This window comes from Trachinotus anak, unplaced genomic scaffold, assembly GCF_046630095.1.
Source record: "Trachinotus anak isolate AG129_WGS33_773 ecotype Australia unplaced genomic scaffold, CSIRO_AGI_Tana_v1 ptg000010l, whole genome shotgun sequence".
NCBI lineage: Eukaryota > Metazoa > Chordata > Actinopteri > Carangiformes > Carangidae > Trachinotus > Trachinotus anak.
The window spans coordinates 25,846,464-25,862,481 of record NW_027273861.1 but is presented as its reverse complement, the minus strand read 5'-3'; the positions used below and the strand labels follow the sequence as shown (position 1 = coordinate 25,862,481).

At 39.6% G+C, this 16,018-nt stretch overlaps 1 protein-coding gene across 1 annotated transcript in view; it reads left to right on the top strand.

The window, feature by feature from the left end:
* Positions 1–16,018, top strand: part of LOC139626174 (collagen alpha-1(XXIV) chain-like) — an 85,065-nt gene that overhangs the window by 23,534 nt on the left and 45,513 nt on the right. The window contains exons 6-14 of the mRNA XM_071486425.1: positions 798–851; positions 3,016–3,069; positions 5,435–5,479; positions 6,349–6,402; positions 6,916–6,960; positions 9,225–9,278; positions 10,557–10,601; positions 11,579–11,632; positions 12,341–12,385. Coding sequence (XP_071342526.1) covers positions 798–851; positions 3,016–3,069; positions 5,435–5,479; positions 6,349–6,402; positions 6,916–6,960; positions 9,225–9,278; positions 10,557–10,601; positions 11,579–11,632; positions 12,341–12,385 — 450 coding nt within the window. The remainder of the gene's footprint in view (positions 1–797; positions 852–3,015; positions 3,070–5,434; positions 5,480–6,348; positions 6,403–6,915; positions 6,961–9,224; positions 9,279–10,556; positions 10,602–11,578; positions 11,633–12,340; positions 12,386–16,018) is intronic.

Sequence of the window (16,018 nt, the reverse complement as noted above, 5' to 3'; positions counted from 1 at the left end):
TCGTGTGCACACAAAACCAACATCAGTGTATCTAATACCATAGTGACCTGAGTGAGTCATCCTTGCACCCCAAACCCCTTTGTGGGGGTGGAATAGGGATTGAGAAACTCTTTGTCTCCATTTGGAACATAACTCCTCTTGAAATGTGTTTGGTTGCTATGGCAAATAAAGAGGAATATAGTCCCAGGTGCTGAGCTTAGTTGACATGTTCTTTAAGCCAGTCTGAAATGTTGTGACAATGTGCTCGCAGGACTTAAAAGAGCCTTTCAGTCTGCTTCAAGCATCGTTGACTTTTTTTGGGGGGGGGCATTTTTTGCCTTTATTGACAGGACAGTAGAGAGTGACAGGAAAGGGGCAAAGAGAGAGAGGGGGAATGACACGCAGGAAAGAGTCAGACCGGTCAGGAATCGAACCTGCACTCGCCTGCTAAGAGCTTCCGCTCATGTGGTACGCGCCCTAACCACTCCACCATCAGGCCACCGCGTTGACTTTTTTTTGAATGAAACTATGGGCCTTTGTAAACCTCACTGGCTGTCAGTCAAAACTATGGAAATATGATGCTAAAAATCCAAGGATGTAATACCTATTTGGAGTTGGTACAGACAGCTATTGTACGCAAAAAGCTGCAGTGTGTTCATGAAGACAGGAACTGAAATACTTTGGGTCTCTTTGAATTTCTTGCCATTTTAAAAGTCACTTCAATAACCCCCAACCCTACCCTGCTAGTAAGTGATGGATTGGACATAAATTTGAGTTGCTTAAGGTGTCCTCAACATGTGACCCTGTTTCTATTCAAGGGTGCAAAGGGAGACCCCGGACTGTCTCCAGGGCAGGCTCCACCAGGAGAGAAGGTAAGAAATCTGCCTTTGGTTTCCCTCTGTCCCTCTGTGCTCCTTTTCCTCTTGGCCTTTCATGAATGTATCTCTCATGTGTTCTCCCTGTCTGTCACAAAACCTTTACTCCTTTGACAGTGATACTTTTCTGGAGACATTTTACCAGAGCGGTCACTTATTTAAATGACCTGCATTTATATAGTGGTTTTCTAGTCTTAACAACCCTCAAAGCACCTTACACTAAGAGTCATAATCACACATTCACACACGCATTCATACAGAGCTTCTATACACAACACAGCTCTGTCACGTGTACATTCATTCACCAGTGGTTTATTGGAGCAGTTTGGGGTTTAGTATCTCACCCAACATGTTGATTGGGGGGGCTGGGGATCGTTTATTAGTGGACGACCTGCTCCACCTCCTGAGCCACAGCTGTTGCTTATGCTTCCAATCAAACATCAGTGCTATCATAACACCTCATTTAGTCTCTGTTCACTGATTGCTTTTTTCTCTGCTGTGGATTTCATTAATTTGTAATTGGAGCAAAATGTTCTGAAAACCATCTTAAAATGTTGGTTCAAATCAGTGTGATTGTTTATAGTGAGTAATAAAGAGTATTTAACAATTCTGAATACCATGAGTCACTAAAGACTTGTAATCTGTGGCTGATGAAAGGCAGATTTTAAGATTTAATCTAATAAAATGTTTTCTGAATAAATGTGTCAGTGCTTTATCATTGAGGTTGAGAATCTGGTTTTCCTTGTCCCATTTAAATGATTTAGCAACTTCCTCTGCATTTCATTTATGTACTGATTTGCGTCACCACAGCTGGTGTCTCTTACTCTCTTCTCTCTCCATCCTTTTCTCTTTTTTTCCAAAAAGCATCAAAATAATGATTCTTGGGAGCAGCAATGCTAACAGTCTTGAATTAATTAAGCTCCAAAAACATTGCTCTGCTTTAGTTTTAATGCATTTTGCACTCACAGAAATCCCTGAAGAAAAATGGGAAATTTCTCCCTTCAGATTGTGCCATATAGTATTTTCCAACTTTACCTTGATGTCATCCTCACAAATGATTGCAGACCTCTCATCACTCTTCATAATGTCTTTTGTCATATAGCAGTAACATATTCTCTATAATCCTCAAATATTGCCAGTTTGGTGATAAGCAGTTTGAATAAAGGCATCTTTAATATTAAAAGATAGTAGACCCTGCCTGAAATTCAAAAGCATGTTTAAACTATCCACCCCACTTACCTGAGGAAAATCCCTGACTTTTTCTGCTCAAGAAGAAAAGATATTCCTACATATTACCATTTAATTAATCTAAAATAAAAAAAAAACGAGGGTTAAGCTCGAGCTTTTGTGCTGGGAAATGAAGATGTATTCACTGTTAAGTAATTGGTACTAAATTATTTTAATATGATCTGCTTTATGGTCTGTGGTCTGTAATAACCCTTTTCCACTGCATGGTCGGGGCTCGACTTGACTCGGCTCTACTCACCTCTTTTGGTTTTCCCTCAGGCAAAAGTTGTGGATACTACCTGCTTTTTGGTGTCACTTCCTCCAGCGTTCCAAGTGAGCGGAGGTGATACCAAACAGTGATGTGATGAAAACAGACTGCCTATGATTGGTCAGAGAGAATTATCACCATTTTTAAACAACCAAGTGACTGTACACCACTCACAGGAGCCTGTTATATTTCTGTTAGTTATTGGACTAAACCTTTAGTATGACAACCTGCAAAACCGAGCTGTGGTCAGTTGAGGAGGTGCAGACTTTTCCCTGTTTGGTATCTCTTTGATATCCTCTATTGTTCATTGTTGTGTGTTGTGTTGGAGATGATGTCATGATAGCTTTGTGCCTATAGTAACAACGCTGCATTCAGTGGGTACTATCTGCTGTGGAAAAACAAGTACCTCATACTAAACATGAGTAGAGTGAGGTCAAGTTGAGTCAGTACCATTCAGGGGAAACCTAAAGCAAAGAGATGAATTTCTTCGCGTAACATCCTATTCTGAAGTATACAACAAATTAATTTGTAAAGCTTTTGCAATGGAATCAACAGATTGCTTTTTGCAAATATCTGTACTGTCGTCATCTTTTGAATGACGCTGTACATTGCATTCCACTTTTTTTGCAAGTGTCATGTTACTCTCTCTTTCATTTGTTCCAACAGGGTGACAGAGGTCCACCAGGTCTGCCTGGGCCAGATGGATTTCCAGGTCCACTGGTAAGATTTACTATATTAAACTGCTTGTGTTTAAAAACAGCTGATTTAGAATCTGCCAGACGGTATTTTTGCATTAAGTGACCTAGTAATTCAGTTTGCTGTTGTACAGGTTTTAAAAAATTCTGAGATTGCTGTTTATATTTTACTCTTAAAGCTGCATTTTTCCTTTTTACATTTAAAACAGCACTTCACAGTTGTTTTTAAATCCTCTGTGTTGTGGTGAGACAACAGGAGGTATTGCTCACAATTCATATAAGCAAATGATTCAAAGAGTTAAGTTTAAGAGTTAAGAGCATGCACACAAACACAAGTGTGTTTGCACACACACACACACACACACACACACACACACACACGCACACACACACACATCAGTGTTCTTACTGTGTTCTCCCCCAAGTGTTAGCTAGACGTTAGCTGAGGCCCCAACAGTCGCTTAATGTGGTCAGTATTCGGTTACCTGCCCAGACATCCTACAGCCCACCCTGCTCTCTGCCTGTCTTCAGTATTTCTGTCTGTCTTTATCTCGAAAGAAATATGTATGTATATGTTTATCACTTTTTCGTGCTATTTTTTTCTTTTTTCCTTCATCTGTCTACATCACACTGGGTCTACACTATCTTTGCATACCTATGTCTCTGCATATATGTAACTGTGTTGATGTCGCTCTCAGCCAGAGCTCGGAGCTGGCTGTTGGGAAGTTTTGCTGTCTTGCATAAACCTGATAGGCTTTGAGGTCAAGGTCAAAGGTCATGCAAAAGAGGAAAGACACCCTGCCCAGTGTCAGGGGGTCAATGACATGCACAATATCCCATGCCTCCTCAGGTCAGCAGTCGTCAATCCTAAAGAAGAATTTCATGGATGCTTCAATACAAAGGAGGATACTGGCATTCAGTGTGCACATATTCATCCACATGCTCATGCCCTATATCTGTTTATTTAGTTTTCTTTTCACACTCTTTTTGCATTTATTATCTTGCCCATAAGGGCAGATTGCTTTTGGTGTATTCAGGATGACTGTAGGTGGGATTGAACTTGTGGCCTTTTCATACACAACAGACTTCAACAGACAGACATCCTCTAGCTTGCCGCCGACATGGCTATGTCACATTGTTGTCCAGGTAGCCTCTTATTGAAGTCCAGTCTCCACATAGAGGCCATCCCAGTGTTTGCAGAAGCTGGACCTAATATACCCAGCATATGAACTGTGCCCCGTCAGGTATTTTCAGAGGAAATGACTGGCTCGGGTCCTGTGCTCTTCACCCCCAAGTGGGCCTTTTATTGAGTGTGAAGACTCATGTGTTATAACCTCAGAAGCATATGACAGAGTCAGTTGTGCTGTTCAAGAAGGTCTCACGCTGCCCCAAAAAGATACTGACCTGGCCCTGACCTTGTGTTTGAAGGCCGTAAACATATATTATTGATGATCACGTAAGAGGGAAAAATAAAGGGCTTAAGAGTAGGAAAGCTATGATTCATCTAACAATAAATCCTGTTTATTTTACAAAGATGTTAGAATGACCCAACTTCTCCTCAAAGAATTGCATTACTTTGTACAGAGTTCTGTGTCCTATGTTTTTAATTTTAATTGTGTCTTTTCAAACCTCACCCATAGAGAACCATACAGCACAAATGGGATAATATCATTTTAATGAGCAATCTACCCTGAAGTTGAGACTGAAATACTGAAACACATCACACACTGTATTATCACCTACTGTACTTACTTAACACAATCTCATCATGCATGTACACACATACTTTAGACAGAAGTACAAACCATATCAATGTTTTATATTATATAGCGTAGAGTCTAGACCTGCTTCATTTGAAAAGTGCCTTCAGATAACTTCTGTTGTGAGAAGACGCTATATTAAAAAAATCACTTGACTTGAATTTTAATAATGATCATCAAGCGTATTTGAAATGGCGCCCATGTATGCATGGTATTTTCAGTCAGAATTAGCCTGTTAGCACCCCAAATTACACCATCCCAGCACCCTTTAATCATTAGAGGAGTACCATAAGGCTGCCAGCAGCTGCCATCATCAAGTCAAAAGTTTTATTTGACGAATAATAATGATCTGACCTGATGTCATTCCAGTCAGCCCTAGCTCTACTTTGTGTTTTTTGCTATGTTAGCATGTTAACACACTAGACTAAGGTGGTGAACATGGTGAAAGTACCTGCAAAACATCAACATGATAGCATTGTCATTGTGAGCATGTTATCATGCACCGCTGTGCCTAGAGTTCATATAGCCTCACAGAGTTGCTAGATAGCAGTAGACTCTTAGCATTGTTTATTTCTGTGGTGTTTTCGGTTTAAATATACTCAAAATACATTGTTTTAATCCATTTTCAAGGGTCCTAAAGGTTATCCAGGGCCACTCGGACTGCCAGGAGAACAAGTAAGTACTCTCTTGTTTGTGTGAACAAGACAAAACTTTCACATTACCAGCAGTTCTCATTAGCGCTGGGACATGTGTATCAAAGTCAAAGATTGAGGATGCATTCTGTGATACTGTTCTATGTCACACTGTTCATACACGCACAAACATTCATACACAAACAGTATTTAGTCCATATGATGGCACCCACCTGTCACCCAAAGCGGCCATGCCCTCAATTATGCATAAATTCAAGCCATGATAAAATTAAATTAAACGATGATTTATATTTAAAAAAAAAACCTGTGATAATTTCCATTTCAAAGTTCAGTAGCAGTCTAAGGAAACAAATCTAAAAGGCAATTGGGAAAGTATGACTTTTACAGTCTATCATAACTAAGGTTGCTGGCACAGTTTAGGTTATTATAAATAAAGACAAGTATTTCTTAAATTACCTAAATACTTAAATAAAAATGTATGTAATACCATGCAGTTATTAACAACTATAAGACCACAGATTTATTGTGGTCTTGTCAGACAGTGATGATGATAATTGTTCCATTTCAAGGTGTGTGATTTAGATTCTGCGAGATAAGAGCATCAAATGAATGTTTAAAGTGTAAAGTATAATTTTAACAGGGGACTGAGAACATAGTGAGCCAGTGAGGGAGGGGTGGGTTGGAGGGGTGCAGAAAGGTACAGTTAATAGACAGGGTTGTCCTGGTGGAGGTTGAATGAACAGAGCTTGTTTTATTCCTCAGTTGGCAATGGTGGTAGAGGTCTGTGTTTCTCCTCTTTCACTTTATCCATCCATCTAATCTCCCTATTCACAATTCACTCCCTCCCTCTCTGTCTCTCTCTCTCTCTCTCTCTCTCTCTCTCTGCTGCAGGGCATACCAGGACCTCCTGGGGAAGCTGGGACTGCAGGTTACCCTGGCAGGCAGGTGCAGTGGAAAATACAAAAATACGCTTCCAGTTCCTCCATTGTTCCTCTGAGATTCTTCATTGTTCTACTAAGAACTCCACAGAGAATACAATGAAAAAATAATATCTGCATGATGTACAGTGCTTTCTACTTTTCTAGGCACATTTCTACCCTGTTTGGATTTAGAATTAAGTGGTAAACAATTTCCACTCTATTGAAAATAGAGTTTACAATGAAATACAATTTACAATGAAATACATGAATGAATGAATTTGGTTTCCTGATGTTTTTTCTTGTGTGCAGTCTGTGGACTTTGAGCAACATTGATGAGGGAATGTAAAGTGCCACTTGTAGTATAAACGTATGAAGAGTATAAAAATGTTTTTTCTTTTTGCTCTTTGTCCGTCTGCTCTTTCTTGTATGAGGCCATTCAAAGTCTAATGTGGTTAGATTTGCTTCACCGTGTTAAAATCACTGAGCTTGCATGTCCTGTGAGATAGGTCCTCCTCACCAGTGTCTTTTTTTGTTGCAGGGCTCAGCTGGGCCAGAAGGTAACCCAGGGCCTAAAGGTGTCCGTGTAAGTACCAGTAGCTCTCTTCTCTCATTCTGCACTCCTTTCATCTGCAGCAATGGACTGAACACTTAATTTCCTGAAAGGATTAGGATAGTGTCAGGCCCTCAGCCTTGCTCAAGAGAGACTGCTAAGGATCTGAGCTGATTTTCTGTCATAGTCTGTAGATGTACTACCTAATGTGAGAATGCTTGTGGGGGCTGGTCCAGGCTCTGGGTTGTCTCTATGAAGGCTGATGGTTCTTCTTACTATGGTTCATTCCTCTGCAAATAATAATGCCCACAGAACAGGAGAATAGAGGAAAGAAAAGAGGATGAAATACAAACAAATGGGAGTATGAGAGTATGAAAGAAGAGGGAATGAGGTCAAATGAGCTAGTGAGAGATTGGATTAAGTGGAGCATTGCAGCTCATAGAAAGAGGATAGCTTGGATTACTGTGTCAGACAGAGGCAGGCACTGTGGAAAAGAGCCACCAAGACAGACAGTGCACTGATAAGGTAGGAGTGTGAGAGAAGGAAAAAGAGATGTATGACTCATACATACCAACTGCATCCTATGCCACCTGACATAAATACTTGCCAATGCCAATGTAATTCTAAAAAAAACACAATCTTGTCCAGAATGACAGTATCTGCATGCAACTATGTGTTATCTTTAAAGGTTCCAAATATTTCATCAGCCACACCCCCTCTCTCCCTCCTCCCTCATGTTTTCAATCAGCAAGGTGTTATGGAGCTGCGTGAAGTGGCACAACTAAATAAAGTTACCCTGAGCCAACAAAAAACAATCTAGTGCTGTGGAGCATATCACAACAATGCTGACAGTTAGCCAGCAAGCGATAGCAATATTTGCCAGACACATTTATAACATTAATAACAGTAAGCCACCAAAGTGATCATGCTACTGTAGCTATCACTAATGAAAACAGACATATAAAGTTATGTAGCATCAAGTTACTTACACTTGGTCACACAAACAAACTTTCTGGATGTTTTGACAGTCCACTAGCTGAACTTGAGCCAGTAATCCTATCTCTGTTTGTTGGATGCCGTCTTAGATGAAAAAGTGTTTTCTTCAGTGGAAGAAATTCTCGAAGGTCACTTTCACCTAATCCCACTTTCCCAGGCTGGTTACCACAAAAGAGCAGATTACAACACACAGGGTGGGGATGTGACTTTTTTCTACACTCAGGACACCATTACTCCACAATATAATTACATAGAAAATAGTTGTTCACTGCTACTGTAAAATATTGTTTCAAGAACCTTTAAAAAATCAGCTGTTAACATGTCACATCTGATATTATGGTGACTGTGAAAGCTATTTTTTGGATCTATGTTAGCCTTTAATGCACAACCAGTTACGATATGATAGATATTTAATTGTATTATTTGGCATATCAGCAGATATTTGAGCCCTTCAAGAACTAGATGTGTTTCATAAATCTAAAGCATTGTCCTGAAACAGTCAGCAAATACCACAGAATAGTAGGAAGTTCCATGTGAAACCTTTATGGGTAGGAGGTGAAAGAAAGGGGAAGAAATCACCTTTTTTTTTTTTTTATTCCTACAAAAATTGTATTAATTCATGCTACAGATGCTGAGCCTACTAATACTAAGCAGCAAGCAGTGCCAGTGCACCACATGATGCTCTTGATGAGGTTGCTATCTGTGCGACTATTTAAGATACAACCCAAATGTCTCTTTCCATTCAGTCCAAATTAAGACTTTGACCACATTGCATTTAGCTTAAACAACAAATGCAGTGAGTGAATATGGACGGAATAACTAACAGCAGCTAACCAAATATTTAGCTAGAATTTCCCACTGGATAGATATAATACATGTAAGGATAAGCAAACTCCTGTGATAGTATGATCCCCGTAGCAGGGCTTATGGATAGTGATATCGTTTTCGTTTGCAGTGTGTGATCAGACCAAGATATTCTTCTACTAGCCAAACTACTGTAATATGGTATGAGTAATCATCACTTCCAAATGATTTGGGCGACCCCCATGACATTTTGAGATTGACAAAGATACTTATTAATAGTCAAGGTGAATAATAATTCCTGTGCTGCTGCTCTGTGACATCAATCATATACTATTTTATGATCACAAAGTTTGAAGTGTGCATGCTAAAACTTATTTATTGCTGTCAGGTTGAATAGAAGTATTATGAGCATGAAATACAGTATCACACTGATAAAAAATGTGGTTTTGTGGTAATATTCAGGCAATGTTGTGATATGACATGTTGCTAATTTTCAGGGTTTCATTGGGCCTCCTGGTGTTGCTGGGCCACCAGGGCTGGAGGGGGAGAAAGTGAGTGATGTTTGTGTATATAAAGCATGTGCCTTTTTAATCACGATTGCTGTGTTGCTGGATGCATTTTTCATTCCCACTGCTATTCTTTTTTATTGCTGATGAATCCTCTTCGTTTTGTCTTGTCCCACATTTTTTTTGTCCTAGCTTGTCTCAAACTTGTTACATGACTGGCTGAAGTTTGATAGGTGCCAACTTCATGAGACTTTTGATTTTAGCACTTTGTGCTAATCAACATTTTGCAGTCAGCTCTATTCTAGTATATCTTGATTTATACCGATCAGCCACAACATTAAAACCACTAACAGGTGAAGTGAATACTTTTGTATACTTTTGTGACAACTTTAGAACTGTGACAGAGTCATGGGTGCCCAAGGCTCAATGATACACGTAGGGAGCCAAGGCTAGCCCATGTGCTCCAATCCCATAGAAGAGCTAGTGTAGCACAAATTGAAGATCGGTCAGAACGCCCATGCTGACTCCTGTCCATCATCGAAAGCACCACTAATGGGCACGGATGGATGGTCAGGTGCATGTCTGTCGTTTACCTGGGGATGAGATAGCACTAGGATTCACTAAGGGAAGAGGGCGAGCTGGTCGAGGTAGCATGATGCTCTGTGTAACCTTCTGCTGGGCTTGGGGCCAGCAGAAGGTTAAGTCTGCTGCTAATGTCTTGGTGCCTAATACCACAGGGCACCTTCAGTGGTCTTGTGAAATCCATGCAGTTTTGGCAGGTGGATCTACACAATATTACGCAGGTGGTTTTAATGTTGTGGCTGATTGCTGTATATTGAACTACTTACTATTTACAGATGAATGTCAGCATCTTTTTAATCACAGTCATTTGTACATTTTTCTGTCCTTTTTTGAGAGTATTGAGAAGAAGCAAAATGTTCTCGGCAGCAGATATTTAAATCTTTTATTAACAGCTTTAAAATGATTAGGTTACAGAAGAAAATGCGGGGAAAATATATTTTTCATTTAGACTATGCCTGAATGACATCACTCATTACTTAATTCTTGTGAAATTCCAGTCTCAAGGAAATCCTGGTCTTTATGGCTCTGATGTGACTTGCTTCCCTTCAGCTTGTTTTGTGCCAAGGGAACTATTAATTCTATATGATGAAACAGATATGACTAGTATCTTAATTTCTTAGTAATCTTAATTTCAGTCTAGTGGCTAATATCTGCTGCTGCATCACTTCAGTGGGAGTAACATTATGTCATGTCCCAGATTTGAGTTATTCATCCACTTCTTTTTTGTTTTGTTTTGTTTAGGGCATTCCTGGTCCCGTTGGAAAACCTGGCCCCAAAGGAAGACATGTAATAATGAATCACTTGTGATCTCTGCTTTTTTTTCTTAGTTGCTTCTGAAGACAAACTATATACCTTTGTCATCTGTCAATTGACAGGGAGGCGGTCTGCATTATCTCACCTGAAAATCAGAGAATGTAAAACTGATGTAATGCTATCCATCACAAAATGTACACAGTGTATCCTCTTAAACTAGCTGTACTTGACTTCCACAAAAGCCCCAAGGACATCAAAAAGGGATTAATTTGTATGCTGCATTTGTTGTGAATGTGCTAAAGCAGCACAACACCAGGCCAATGGTAAAACAGTGCAGAGAGAGAAAAGACGAGAGAAATAATTCTTCTGGAGGATTTCACACTATTCAACATTTGGCAAATAACATTGGCAATGTTTTATGCCATGTATTTTGGCATAGGTCCTGTAATGCAAAGTTTGTTCCAGGGTGGCACTGAAAAAAATTACAGTTAGATTAAGATAGAGACAGATGGAATGTCTAGGTTGGGCCCTCACACTGTGAAAAGTTAATGCTCTAAAAACAAGCCTTAGCTTCTCTGTGTTGAGGTTGCCAAATGGGCATGCAGCCCAGTGTCTGTTTTATCCGAAGGGTTTTTTCTGGAACACTGAGCGATGTCTGGCTAACTGGATCAAAGTCTGTGGCCCAAGGGCTGTTGTAAGCCAGTCCGCAAGCTCACCAATACATTCACTAATCTTGCTTCATTAAATAAGAATTATTTTTACACTATGTCAATGCAAACTTGATCTTGATCAACAAATTGGGGAAAGGGCATCGTACATGCTACTGCATATGTAACGTAAAGGTGAAACGGAGAAAATGTTGATTTAGTAACAAAACATTAAGAGCAATTAAGTAGAAACATAAACCACTGTTCATTCACCTCTATGGAGTTTTCATATACTTCAAAATGAAGCTATATCTAGAATCGGTTCCCTTGATTTTCTTGAATGTGGATGTACTTCTTCTGCAGGGTGTTGTGGGTGATGTGGGGGAGAGGGGGCCTCCTGGTCCTGATGGGAAAGAGGTGAGAACTGATATCCTCCTGGTGTTTTGAGTTCTCCTCTTTTTTGTCTTACACTTTCCATCTCTGCTTGCTATTTCACTTTTCTCTCCTCCATCTCCAAAGTCTGGGTCTCCCTGCGTGTCACTTGTCCTCTCTCATCACTGACTATGTGTACAAATGCACTGTATTCAGCTATTTGCTGTATTATTTACCTCAAATTCATAAGCTAATAAGACATAATGTGGTCTTTTTTTCATGTATCTTATTGCCTCTTATCACTGCTTCCAAAATGTATTGCTATTGTGTAATACAAAAACAAAAACAAAAAAAGGTAAGATTTTGACACAAACCATTCACACCAAGTTAAACAAAAAAAAAAAAATGCATTCAGTTGGCAACACAGGATTGACATAATCTCTTTAGTTACACTTTTATACTGTCTGTTAAAGCATATAACTTTATCAATAGGTGTCAAAATATTCACACATTTTTAGCCTGACATTACTGAACATTTTAGGTTTTTCTTTAGTGGGCAGTTATACAAATTACTGAGCTGCCTTAATACATTTCAGGTTTCAGAAATGAATATGTTGAGTTATTGAGGAGGTTAGCACATGGGAATAATAGTTAGACTTAAAATATTTTCAATGTAGCCTTGTGAATGAGGAATGTGCAATACTGTAAGTGTCCTATCCTGTGTACTTAGGATGTTGCTGTGATGTTTCACAGGGGCCTGTTGGTGGGATTGGCATTAGTGGTTTTCCTGGTCTAAGGGTGAGTATCAGTTTTGCAATGTTGTCATTTTTATTATTATGTTATATTTCTCATGCCTAATGGGGACTATGTTTGATCTGTCTTTCATTAGGCTCACAGTTCTACTTCTATCTATCCTTATACATGTTTTCAAGGTTTCTTTCTCCATCTTTCTTTCTGCTTGTCTGTCTGTCTCTAGTTCTTGGATCTATAGCAGAATGTGCTGTTTTGCTATATGAACGATAACTGAATTGATGTGACATGAATTTTCATGCAGCCAGCTATTTTTGTCTTAGGCTTATTGTAGCACTTAAGTCAGCAATTTGTGTTTTTATTGGAATTGTACATGTTGGGTACATAAAAGAATCATGCAGTATTAGAGGTGCATGAGTCAAGTCAATTTTGAAATAAATAAACCACAGTGTCTAGCTGCCAAGGCAAATAATTCACAACCCTTATCAGTCAATTTTAGTAATTATACAGTTTGTGGAGTTGGAAAAAAATCACTCACAGGTCTGAAATGTTACTAGCATGATCACCAGGGAGGCTTTGTCTTATTCTGCAGTAAGAAAAAAATGTAGATTTTCACAGGCCGAAAGATATGTTTTTACTGTGGAATGTGCGACTGTAAAGAGTTCACATAGACCTCTTAAATATGTTCTTGTTAGCAAAATAGATACAATTCTATATGACACCTTTCCCGTGTCATAATTTCAAGCTTCATTTTCGCTGGTTTGCTGCCCTTACAGCGTGGGGATTTATTGGGGTGTTTAAAGGGTCACTCAGCGTGGCGCTAGACACATCTGGAAGGATGGGGTTTCCTTAACCTTCGCTTCAGCTACTGGCTCTAAGTCAACTTTACTACTGACACAGTCAGACATGAAACAGGTAGAGATTAGCGTTAAGATCTTTTCTTTTTTACTTGTACTTGTCAGGATTTGGTGAGTTACAGTCACAAACAAACATACCAAGCTGCTGGTTGCACTTCATTCTCTCTGAGAGTTTTTTAGTCTTAAAAATTCACTGAGCCTCATCTGGATCAAACCCGGTCTGAATGATTTCCCTGACAGAGGTCAGAAACACTTGAGTCCTTAGGTTTTTTATCTGGATGTTGGACAAAACTTCAGAGCGGTCTTCTAACACTCTGAGTCATTTGGTCAGACACTTGTCATGGAGTAGCATTTCTTAGAGCATTTGAGTTTTGGGTGTTGGATTCAGAATTCAGTGAGTCTAATAAGGATCAAACCCTCATCCTCAGCCCTGACTGACTGATGAAGTTATACCATTGGTCAGCCAAATGTTGCATAATAGAGTGATAAGGTTACACAATGAGAAGGCTGTGGCTCAGGAGGTATAGCGGGTCATCCACTAATCAGACGGTTGGTCGTTCGATTCTCGGCTCCTTCTGTCTGGGTGTTAAAGTGTCCTTGGGCAGGATACTGAGCCCCAAATTGCCTCTGACAGGTGTTCCATCAGTGTATGAGTGTTTGTGTATCATGGAATTGCTCTTTATACAGAAACAAAGCGCTGTATGAATGTATGTGTGAATAGGTGAATGTAGCCAGTAGTGTAGTGTAGTGTAAAGCGCTTTGAGTGGAAAAATGCTGTATAAGTGCAGTCTATTTATCATTTACCATTGGTTAGGTGGTGTTGGAGTTTCTCCATTGGTGGGTGCTTTTTCAAACTGATATGTAAAAGATCAGAAAAACATAAATGAGGCCAACTCAATTTGAAATTTGACTGTATTAAAATATTCTATATGGGGGCACAGAGAGTAAGAGAAAAGCAAACTCATGGGCTCCTGGGACACCTGGTACAATGCAAATAGCCTATTACGCAGTCCAGCAATATTATTATTATTAAGTTTTGACCTTTTTTTGACAGTCTTTTTACTGTAGGTGTTGAACTTCACAATTTAGTTAGCAACACAATGATTGTGAGTTCCATCCTTACAAGGCTCAGTGAATTTTGAAATCCAACACCCAATGACACCAAGTCCTCACGTGGTGGGTGTGTCCGTTATTGTAAGCCGCCAGTGGTGCGGTGTCTGGTTTAGATCCAGGAGCATAAGTACCAATTCTGCTGCAGAGGGTGGGCCCATCCTGACTTAAAGAGGAGCTGGGGGATTAAATGGTGGAAAGCTGGCTAACAGTTTGTGGTAACATGTAAAAATGAACAGTGCGCTGAGACTCCACAGTGCCTCTGCCCATGCAGGTATGTGCCTACACTGCCAATGCACTATGTATCAGCATTGCAGCTTCCCATGCAGGCTTACGCACTACATGTTTGCATTAATAAATTCATAGAGCTGATGATACGATCATGATTAGCATGTAGTGCAAAACTCACCTATTATGGATATGGCTAGTCATGTGAAAAACTCATATTTCCCAAATGCTGGAGTTGAAGATTATACTGCATATCACTCATGGGTTTTTCACAAAGTACAACAGTTTTCATGTTTTTATACAAAAATTTCAGAACCCCTTTCCAAAAACAATCAGGCACATAAATTAATTATTAATAATTAAAGATGAAGTAGTGGTTTCTTGTCTTTATGTCAAGAAATTATTGCCAGTAAGTACTTTTAAGAAATCACATAAAAGAGCCAAAATAGTTACACCTCCTTAATCCAGTCTTTGATGCAATTCATATTCAGTCAGTTTTCTAGCTGACTGATTCTGACAGGAGATCCCACAAAGAACTTTAATTTGACATCTAAAACTCATTTTCACTTCCAGTGTCAGTCACACCCTTTGTGGCTTTAGTTAGGGTGTGCTCACTCACTTATTGAAAGGCAATTACGCAAAGTTAGACCTTTAGTTAAGTAATCAGAAAAGGAGCAGAAACAGAGCAGCAAGTGTTCGTTCTGGTATGCACTTGATGTCTTTGCCAGTGTGTGACTCAACAAAATGTGATGCAGCCAGACACTCTCTCACGGCCTGAATGAAAAACAAAAAAGGTGAGGTGGAGACAAAAAGAGCGTGATATTTTATAGGGGATGTGTGTGTGCATGTATGTGTGCGTGTCTGCGTGTGCTCCTGTTTTACCACTCTTCAACCAGTTTTTAATCTTTTTCATGTGGTGTAGTCAGGTCTGTATATACAGTAATGTAATGTATTTTCCCCACTGGTCTGTTCCATTTAAAGTATGTGATATAGTATATGATGCACTGGGTGCCAAGGAATTTTATGTTTGATTGGATTTTCTGAGGCTACAGTGATTGAAACAATATGCAACATTATGGGTTTTGTCATCCTGTGTGCCTAGGAGGTAATGTTTTTGGATGATCTCTAACCACCTGAAAGTCAGGCTACATCTTGACAGCAGTTTGAGCAAAGGCTCTGTGTGGGATGTTGATGTACCAGATCACGTCACTCAGGCTGGTGAAAACTTCTTGTGATGGAGTGCACATGATAATTGCCCTGTCCTGCTGCAGTACCACAGAGGAGCTTCAGCTTCAAACACTGGCCTTACAGGGTCCAGATGGAAACCTAGTTTAAGCCACATGTCCTTGATGACATAACATTAACCCTGTAATGCCTGACCCCAGAAATAATGGACAGAAAATTCTGATTTCTTGAATCTGGAACCTTTATTTGGCCCTTTCACAAAATTTGAAAAAAAAAATTACAAAAAATTATTTGCATATAG